Here is a 9,831-nt window from a genome sequence, read left to right as displayed (position 1 = left end):
AAGCGTAAGCTTTTCAGTAAATCAGCGAAAATATACTTAGGAAATAAATGGTTTGACATAGGTCTTATCTGTTCTCCAATAATCTCTTCCTTAATTGAATATTTAAATAATTTATTTTAGGGAAAACCTTAACAAACGAGGAAGTTAAACGGGCTTACATTAAATTCAACTCACGCAATCATATAATTACAAGAACTGTATGAAACAAGTGCCATTTCTTTTCTGGTTCACGCGGTGGTGGATTTTATTTCATCCGTAGCCATTTTGATGCCAGTTTTTTCTTGGTCGAGCCAACTGATATCAGGACACTCGACGTTTATCAAAAGCGCGAAAAATGTCAAAAAAATAAAGATTGGTTAGAGAACAGCTTCGGTTCGCTTTTGCGCCATTGTTTCTAATATGGAGCAATTGAAATGCCTAAATCAACTGTTGCCGCTACTTCTTTAGTCCCCAATGAACTCGCATAACGACAACAAATTTGATTTTAACACTTTTTAATAACCAAAGACACGTCCAAGTTTTACAAAGTCAGTTCCACGTGAGTCCGTCCGGGTGGTTACAAAGTTTTGCAAGGTACTTCATGTCATTGACACGAAACGTCACGATCAAAATAAAACAAAAATAAAATACTGTTCTTCGGCGGTAACATCCTTCCCCCGTGTTCGCCCGATTTAGTTGGTCGAACACTCTTCAAGGACGGCAAGTTTTGTCACAGGGCGTCTCATTACTCCAAACTTCGTTTTCACGTCTGCTGATCTTACAATACTGTCAAGTCCAGGAAAGACTTTTACGATCCTGCCAAGGGGCCAGAAACCTCTTGAAATTGCCCGATCAACCACTAACACCAAATCTCCGACCTTGACATTTACAGTAGCTTGAGTCCATTTCTTTCGAGTAATCAAACCAGGTAGGTACTCTCTTAACCAACGACTCCAAATATGATTTGCCACCACTTGTGCTTGTCGCCAACGTTTGCGACTTGACAACTCCTTGTCGTCAACGATACCGGGCGGTAAGTTGAGAGATCCTCTTCCAATGAGGAAATGATTCGGTGTCAGAGCTTCAAGGTCATCCACATCCGAGCTGACTTCAGTAAGCGGACGACTGTTCACAACCCATTCCACTTCAGCAAAGGCGGTAAGCAACACCTCATCAGTAAGAACTTGTTTCTGTAGAACAACATTAAGGGCTTTCTTGCATGATCGTACGAGGCGCTCCCATACACCTCCCATATGAGGTGCGGCAGGCGGGTTAAATACCCACTGAATTCCCTCTTGGCTCAACTCACTGCCGATCTTATGCTGATTCCAGCCATCGATGCATTCACGTAACTCACGGTCTGCTCCTACAAAGTTTGTTCCATTGTCGGAGTAAATCACAGTTGGTTTACCTCTTCGAGCCATAAACCGCCTAAGGCACATGATGAAGGAATCGGTTGACAAGTCAAATGCAACCTCCAAATGAACTGCTCTAGTCACCAAGCAAGTAAAGAGACAACCATATCTCTTCTCCTCTTTTCTAAGATGCTTCACTTTAAGAGGACCAAAGAAATCCACGCCAACTTTCGAGAATGGTGGTGCAACACTTAAGCGATCATATGGTAGACTTGCCATCAAGGGGGCTTCTGGTTTCGCTTTTCGCCTTCTGCAGTAAGAACACTGATGAAGAATCTTTCGCACTGTAGCACGACAGCGTAAGATCCAATACTGTTGTCTCAACTCATTTCGTACTTGGTCCACTCCTTCATGTTTCAATTTCTCGTGACAGTTCATGATGATGAGACGGGTCAACACATGATCTGGTGCTAGTACCACAGGGTGACGACTGTAAAATGGAATATCGGCTCTCTCAATTCGACCACCTGCACGAATGATCCAATGCCCATCAAGGAATGGTGAGAGAGATACCAATTTGCTCTTCCTTGAAACATGCTGTTTCGACTTGAGAACTGCAACTTCTTGAGGAAAGGATTCTGCTTGGGCAACGCAGATCCAAAACTTTCGAGCTTGCTCCATCTCTTCAACCAACAAAGAACCAATGTGACGTTCAGATTTGGGGTGCTTACAGTTATATATAAACCGTTTCAGGTAAGCAGTTACTCTGAGAAGCTTTGTTAGAGATGAGTATTTCGCTGGAGATAAGAAATCGTTCTTTGAACCTTTCACCACACCAGTCCAAGTAATGGCCATTTCTTGGGCTTGTGGGTCATCATCGGACGGCTTGGGAATTTCAAGCTTTGCATTTCCCTTTGGCCATCTCTCTTCAGGTAAGTGTAAGAAGGCAGGGCCATTTACCCAACGACTCCCAGAAGTAATAGAGCTCACTGGAAGTCCCCTGCTGCCATCATCTGCAGGATTTATCTGTCCAGGACAGTGGTTCCATTGGTTGGGTTCGGTGTTGTCCAGGATCTCTCCAATTCTATTAGCAATAAAGGCGGGGTGGCGCTTAGACACTCCACGAATCCACTGAAACACAGTACTACTGTCTGTCCAATAATAGGTGGAATCAATGATGTAATCATGTTCCTTAATCACTACAGCAGCCAATCTTGCACCCAAAACGGCAGCCTGCAGTTCAAGCCTTGGGATGCTCAAGGGTTTCTTCGGGGCTACCCGAGTCTTCGCTGTAACAAATGCACATCGCACTGCTCCACTGACATAGCAGAATCTGAAATAAGCCACTGCGCAAAATGCTTGTTCACTGGCATCTCCAAAGATGTGAAGGTCAATAACAGACGGGTTGTCTGGTATGTGACGATAGAAACGGGGAATGTGAAACTGTGCAATTCCATCCAGCTCTTCCTGCCATTTGGACCACTCCTTTAGAAACTCTGGTGGCAGTGCATCATCCCATCCAATACCTAACTGCCACACATGCTGGAGGAAGATTTTTGCTCTGACCAGAAATGGAGCTAGAAATCCAATCGGATCAAAGAGGGATGCTATCAAGCTCAGAATCTTCCGACGCGTGTCCGCAATGTCTCTCTTCACCACTTCATAGACAAAACAATCTGAGCTGGTATCCCAAACGACACCAAGAGCACGTTCCATAGGCATTACGATGCTTTCCTCCACAACCTTGATAGAGGGCGCTCTTTCCGATTCTGGTATTCGCTCGATCACTTCTGTCTCATTAGAGATCCACTTGGTCAAGTGAAAAGCTGCTTTGTTTAGCATTTCAACAAGTTTTTGTTGTAGCTCCAGAGCTTGATCACTTGATTTAACAGACTTGAAAAGGTCATCCATGTAAAAGTTTCGCTTTACGGCAAAGGCAACATTCGGAAACTGCTTCTCATTACCTTCTGCACTTCTCAACAGAGCATAGTTAGCACAGGTTGGCGCACATTTGGCTCCAAATATGTGACGCACATACTGGTAGACTTCTGTCAATGATTCAGGAGATTGACGCCACAGAAATCGAAGGGAAGCTTGATCTTCTTCTGGGACAGCAACTTGGTTAAACATCGCTTCAATGTCTCCTGAAAGCGCAACCTTTTCTTCTCGAAATCTCATGAAAATTCCAACAAGGTTGTTCAGCAAATCTGGGCCACTAAGAAGTTGGCTGTTTAATGATGAGCCTTGAAACTTTGCAGTGGCATCACATACTCGACGAACCTTCTCAGGTTTCTTGGGGTTCAGAACAGGGTGGTGAGGAAGGTACCATTTGCGCATGGCTGGTGCAGTTGCTTCCTCCTTAGTAAGCTTTTTGATGTATCCCTTTTCCATATCCATGTCAATAGTTTTCCTGTATCTTTCTGCCAACTCGGGATTACGATTAAGCTTCTTCTCCAGAAAATTCAGACGTTGAGCAGCTGCAGCAAAATTGTCAGGAAGTTTGACTTTGTCATCACGCCAAATCAAAGGAACCTCATAACGACCATCCACCTTACGTGTACTTTCATTCAAGAATTTCATGACTCTTTCATCTTCAACTGAGCGCTGGGTATCATTGTCATAACGACAACCAAAGTTCTCTGTTCGCCACCAAGTTTTTACGGTGTCATTGAGTTCCTCATCCGGAGTCGCCACATGAACTTTACAAACAGATTCACATTCTTGAATATGGCCAAGTAAGCGACCAGTAACAGTCCATCCAATCCTAGTGCGAACACCAACAGAGGAACCCTTTGGACCATGTCGAGTTTCCAGGGGAACAATAAGTTCCGGGACATCACTACCAAGGAGCAAAGTGACTTGAGTCCCAGCGACTTCAGTCAGCTCCAAGTCTGATAGGTGTGGCCATCTTTCTTGTAGCTCATCAAGTTTCACTTTCTTCTCTGGCACATTCAGGTGATCAACTACAAGAACTCCATTCACATCAAATTGGGTACCAAAGTCATTCAATCGGCTGACTTGTACATTAACACGCTTTGTCATAAGCTCAGATGTTTTCTGAATTCCATTTAAGACCACACTTTCCAAAGGACCATCCAAACCAAGTCTTCCAGCAACATCTACTAACAGCAAGCTGCAAGTGCTTCCTGTGTCCAGCATAGCATATGTGTTGAAATATCCCTTTGGACCATAGAGGGTTACTGGTACTACTTGTAACAGAACAGAGGTGTGACTGCTTCTGTGAGATGTGTTAGAATGTTCAGTAGACGAACCAACTTCGGCTTGTGCTACTGGGTTAATAGCAGACACTGCATCACTGCTTTCCACCGAAACATTTCTCAAGTTGTGCAACAGAGCATTGTGTGATCGCGTACACCCATTTACACCACACTGTTTTTGATTTGAACAATTGCTAAGCCAATGTCGAGGACTGAGGCAACAAAAGCACAACTTATGTTTCTGTACTTCATTTAGGCGTTCTTCCACACTTAGAGCCTTAAACTTGGGACAAGAAGATAACTTGTGTTCCTGCCCATCACCCATAATGCAAGAGGACTTTGTTGGCCTGGGGCGAGGTGAAATGTTACTTGAGAAAGTGTTCTGTTTTTCAGTCATTCCATTTGATCCACCAGACCGAGGTTTCTTATGAGGTTGGAATGGAAACTTACTTGACATTTTTGGGTAACAACAATCATCATAAATATCTGCCTGACCTTTTAACCACACACTGAAGTCATCAAGACTAGGTCGTTCCAGTTTGGTAGCTTTGGTGTTGTCCTTCCATTTGATTTTGAGCTCCTGGGACAGTTTGTCAACGGCAAGGGAAACATTAGCTTCCGCTTTCAGATCACTTTCATATCAAAACTTCTTAAATGTCCACACAGTAGTTGACACAACATCTGACAGATTTCTCACTTCTTGAGGTTTGTCATTTTGTAATCGAGCTGTTTTTTTCAGTTTGTCAAGTGTGACTTTCACAACAAGGGAAGGTTTGCCAAATCTGGATTCCAGTTCTTTCAGTGCTTCATAGTAGGAATCTCCACTGTATCCATATCCTTCAATTGCAGACTTAGCTTTACCAATAACAGAGTTCTGAAGATGTTGCATTTTGCCATTAAGGGACAGATTAGCATCATGAACAATTGATTTAAACATTGAGGACCAATCAGACCAGTGTAAAGGGTCACCATCAAACTTACTTAGGCGTAACTTTGGAAGAGAGTCACGAGTAGAATGACCACAAATGGTTGTTTTTCGGTTGTCCGTACTAGCTAAAGCTGGATGCTGTACTCCACTTTGTAAATCTCCAATCCACGAGTGATACAAAGGCAATGTTTCATTAGGTTTTTTCGTGCCCTGAGGTGCAATAAATGAAACAGCTGACTTTGGCTGTTGTAACAAAGGTGAAGGTGTAACAACTTTTGTAGGGTTGTCAGGTGGCAATGCAGTTCCATGATTTGCTCCAGTTCCTTGCAACAAACCAGGGAGTAGTGGAGGAATTATTGTTAACGGTTCATCAAGATTAGATGATGGAACAAATTTCAATGAATCATCCTCAAAATCAAGCAATCGATTAGACAAAGCTTCCGGATCATTAACTTCATTTTGTACCTTTTGCAACACTGCTGCTTCTGCTGCGAGGCGTGCAGCCTCGTCCTTGGCTTCCTGAGTCTTTCTTCTTTCTTCAGCCATGAATTTTAGCCTTTGAGCTTCATCTTGGACAAGTTCAAGTTTCCTTTTAACCTCCAATTGTTTTTCGAACTCCTCTCTTCTTCGCTGTTCCTCCAAGGCAAGTTGTTTTGCTTTAATTTCTGCTGAAGTAATTTTGGCGCGAATTTCGGCCGCTTGGGAGACATTTCTTGTCGAAGAAGTTTTCCATGATTTCACCGAGCTTAATCCGCTAGAACTTTCCTCTGCCCGCTCGTCAAGATGTGCGTTGGCCTGAAGTTTAGCGTCTTCGACTCTATCGAGTTGTTCTTCATACCAATCTATTGCGGCTTCGTGCTCGTTCTCTGGGATCACTGAGACGAGTTCATCATTGAGGCCTTTCGCTTCGTTAAGATATTCCTCCAAGTTGTTGACATATCCACGTATAATCGCTTTTCGACCATACTGTTCGATGGTGGACTCTAATTTCTTCAACGTGTTCGTGATCCTTCTTTTGACGGCTGCCCGTTTGTTTTTTAAAGTAACAATGTTAGTACTCACAGTACGAGCTGAATCCAAATGGCCAAGATGGCGACCGCCATCAGTCGCTTCGGTCGATTCCATACCAAATTCCAAAATCTTCGCCACACCAAATTCCAAATTCTTCGATTCGCTCGTTCTAATCCGGCTCGAAGGACCAGAAAATGTTGCCGCTACTTCTTTAGTCCCCAATGAACTCGCATAACGACAACAAATTTGATTTTAACACTTTTTAATAACCAAAGACACGTCCAAGTTTTACAAAATCAGTTCCACGTGAGTCCGTCCGGGTGGTTACAAAGTTTTGCAAGGTACTTCATGTCATTGACACGAAACGTCACGATCAAAAAAAAAAACAAAAATAAAATACTGTTCTTCGGCGGTAACATCAACTAAAAAAATGACACGCAGAATTAAGAGAGCTGCTTTTGCCACAGGAAGTGTTATCCTAGCTAAGTGCTACAGTTCGTAACTTGCCATTTTATCTTTCTTAAAGTTGCTATACAGAAAAGGTATCAAGATGTTAGACAGAAATGAGTGAATTGCTTTTACCGCACGAAATGCTATGCTACCTAACTACTCCAGTTTGCCATATCTTCTTTTTGATCTTGCTTAAAAGTGTTATCGGAGAAACTACTAACTACTGTACTTAGTTTTCTTGTAAAAACTGGTCACAGACAATGTTAAGAATTGGCAATTGACAACAACCTAGGCAGAAGAAAGAACTGGCCATAATTTTTTTTTCCACAAGAGACTGACTTTAAAGAGAAATTTGCTTCAGATATCAAATTGCACTGTCGCTCAAATGGCTCTACATGAGAAAATGCCGAGAAAAAATGACTTAATTCGCAGAGCTTCTTGTAGCTAGACTTCCTCTGGTTCCGAAATTAAGCGCGTAAATACAGCTGAGGCTAATAACAAAGCTACTGAAAATTAGAAAAAGGAAAAGATAGCGATCACAGCATAACAAAATAAAGTTCTCGTACCTCCAATCAGTTTGTTCGAGACGATTGAACAGGCATCAAGCCGATGCTTCAGGAAAATCTAGCTCCAAGTGTGGTGTACGTTGATAAAAGTGATAAATGATGTTACAAAGACCTGATTATTTTAATTAAAACTTCATTTCCTACAATAAAGCTTGACTCTCTGAAACGCCAACTTGATTTTTTTAACCACAAACTGCATTCAATAAAATGCAAATTTGATTGTTAGAAGCGTAAACTTTAGACGCAGACTTAATTCTTTGAAATACAAAGTTCTTTCAAATGCATGGGAAGAACAGCTGTTCTGGTGACTCCTTGACGGGCAAACTTGATTCTTTGCTGAAACACAAACTTGTTTCTGTTAAACCCATGGGAAAAACAGTTGTGAGCAACCTTAAAAAAGCAACTTTTTACTACTTTGGCTGTTCGTTTGATGTTAAATGCATAGTGAAATGTCTCAAGAGGCGTCAACGTCTAAACAGAGATGCTAGCCATCAGCCAGTTGTCAATTCGTAATGCAACTAACCTAAGCAATACCACAATGGCACACATTAGCATTCTTAGTATTATTTTCCATAAGGATTCTGTTTTACTCATTTTTGAAGTTTCTTGCTCCTTTTAAGTCTTTTAAGGTTTCTTGCTTTCTCATGGACATTTGTGGTCAAATACTTGAAAATCGTATCAACTACGAGTTCCCTTCGCAAACAAAATGCAATATTTGTTAATTAGCCATGCTCTAAACGATCAAGGGACTGGGTACGAAAATTTACAATCGACACATCTCCCTCTAAACCATAGAACGCTCTCATCAATCACAGCTTCTGTATGTGCACCAAAAATACAGATATTTGGTTAACTTACTAACGCTTGCATGTTCTTTTAAATCACAGGCTCAGTTTTTCAAATTAATCAATTTTCAATATTCATACCCAGTCCCTTGCCCGTTTAGAACATTTCTAATTAACAAATTACATTAAGGAATCGACGAGGGGTAGCCAAATGGAGCCACAGACTGCATTGACAATGTTAGGACGAAATTTATCATCAATAAAAAAAAGAGAACAGACCGGTGCATTACAAGAGTTCTTTCTTACTTTATAATTACAGAAGTTAGCTTCAAATTATTCAGCTTGCACACACTGTACAGATCTTGAAATGTATTTTGTTTGTCACCACGCAGAAACTAAAAATATGATATTTGCCGTTTTACGACTCATAATCGAGTAACTGATAGTCCGTGTTTTCACGATGCGATTTCTCTCGCGTTATTAACACTGTACTAAGGGTTTTTTGTTGATCGACTCACTAAAGCGACTTTAACTTCATAGCTGAATTTACGATTATCCAATCTACTGATATTTCTTTAAAAGTCTGATTTATGATGCAAGCGAATGCATACATTTGAAATATTGAAGGGAGTTGCAGACGAACCTCGCATGCATCTCTGTCCTTTTTCATTGCCGTGTTTGTGCGCTTGGTTTTTATTCGGTAAACTACAAAAACAATTTCTGCAAAGGCTAAGATTGGTTTTTAAAATTAGAAGCTAGAGGGGGAGAAAATAAATTACTCTTTGTCAGTCCAAGATACGTCACAGACGAGAATTACCACTGTTTTCACTGCTACACGCTCTTCGAAATCAAAACACTCGTTGCAATAGACAAGGAAATCCATCAGCGGTATCTGTAATGTGTTCGAAACTAAGCAGCTTCATATTCACGACGAGAAATGTTGGCCATTGCGAACTCTTTTGTAACTTTGAATGAGAACAGCGAATTTTTTATTGTTGTTTCAGCCCAATCTGGAGTTGTTAGGCACCTTAAGATACCAGGACGGGACCATTCTCGTCCCCAGTGCCACTGGTCTTAAAATGTCGTTGACGAGTAGTTCTGGACGCACCAAAAAATTCGAATTTTTTCATTGGCTGACAAAAAATGAATGCGCAGCAGAAATGAAATGAAAATTCCGGCCAGGATGGCGGCACCTTCGCTCAGTTGACACAGGCGCGCTTTACGAAAAAAAAAAAAAAAACGCAAAACAAATGGTGATCATTCCTAATCGTAAAAATTTACACGTAACCAAAGAAGTACATCGCCTGCAGCGATGTCATTCTCGATCGTAATCATCGTCCTTTGTTGTAGCAGCCGAGAAGGTGGGAAGAAACGTTTAAAACTCTGAGAGTCAACCAGCTAATACAACAATTACTTTGTCGCTGACCATACCCCAAGAAATCATAAAATTAAGTTCGAATCGCCAGTGGGTTTCAAGAAACGTTTGTATTTCTTTATGAAAAGCTCAACAGAAAACTTAGAGCCTGTTGAAAAGACGAA

The 9,831-nt window shown here is 41.5% G+C and overlaps 2 protein-coding genes across 2 annotated transcripts; both read right to left on the bottom strand.

Annotated features, from left to right (window-relative positions):
• Positions 1–425: 425 nt before the first annotated feature.
• LOC145503060 (uncharacterized) lies at positions 426–1,780 on the bottom strand. Its single transcript, XM_081482484.1, has one exon. It carries the CDS (start codon positions 1,770–1,772, stop codon positions 672–674), a length of 1,101 nt encoding a protein of 366 aa, XP_081338610.1. The 5' UTR covers positions 1,773–1,780; the 3' UTR covers positions 426–671.
• A 24-nt stretch (positions 1,781–1,804) lies between these two features.
• LOC145502105 (uncharacterized) lies at positions 1,805–5,009 on the bottom strand. Its single transcript, XM_081481388.1, has 2 exons — positions 2,100–5,009; positions 1,805–2,017 (listed from the first exon to the last, which is right to left on the bottom strand). The coding sequence occupies exons 1-2, from the start codon at positions 5,007–5,009 to the stop codon at positions 1,805–1,807; spliced, it is 3,123 nt and encodes a 1,040-aa protein (XP_081337514.1).
• Positions 5,010–9,831: the final 4,822 nt, after the last annotated feature.

The sequence above is a fragment of the Orbicella franksi genome, chromosome 11 (genome assembly GCF_964199315.1).
Source record: "Orbicella franksi chromosome 11, jaOrbFran1.1, whole genome shotgun sequence".
Lineage (NCBI taxonomy): Eukaryota > Metazoa > Cnidaria > Anthozoa > Scleractinia > Merulinidae > Orbicella > Orbicella franksi.
Note: the sequence above shows the minus strand (reverse complement) of the source record. Positions and strands in the feature narration are given on the sequence as shown.

What these genes read in the sequence shown, in the direction of transcription:
- LOC145503060 (XM_081482484.1), bottom strand. Translation starts at nt 1,772, where the DNA reads ATGAACTGTCACGAGAAATTGAAACATGAAGGAGTGGACCAAGTACGA.
- LOC145502105 (XM_081481388.1), bottom strand. Translation starts at nt 5,009, where the DNA reads ATGTCAAGTAAGTTTCCATTCCAACCTCATAAGAAACCTCGGTCTGGT. An exon ending in CTCTAACAAAGCTTCTCAGA is followed by an intron (nt 2,018 to 2,099) that starts GTAACTGCTTAC and finishes TGTTGGTTGAAG; the next exon opens with AGATGGAGCAAGCTCGAAAG.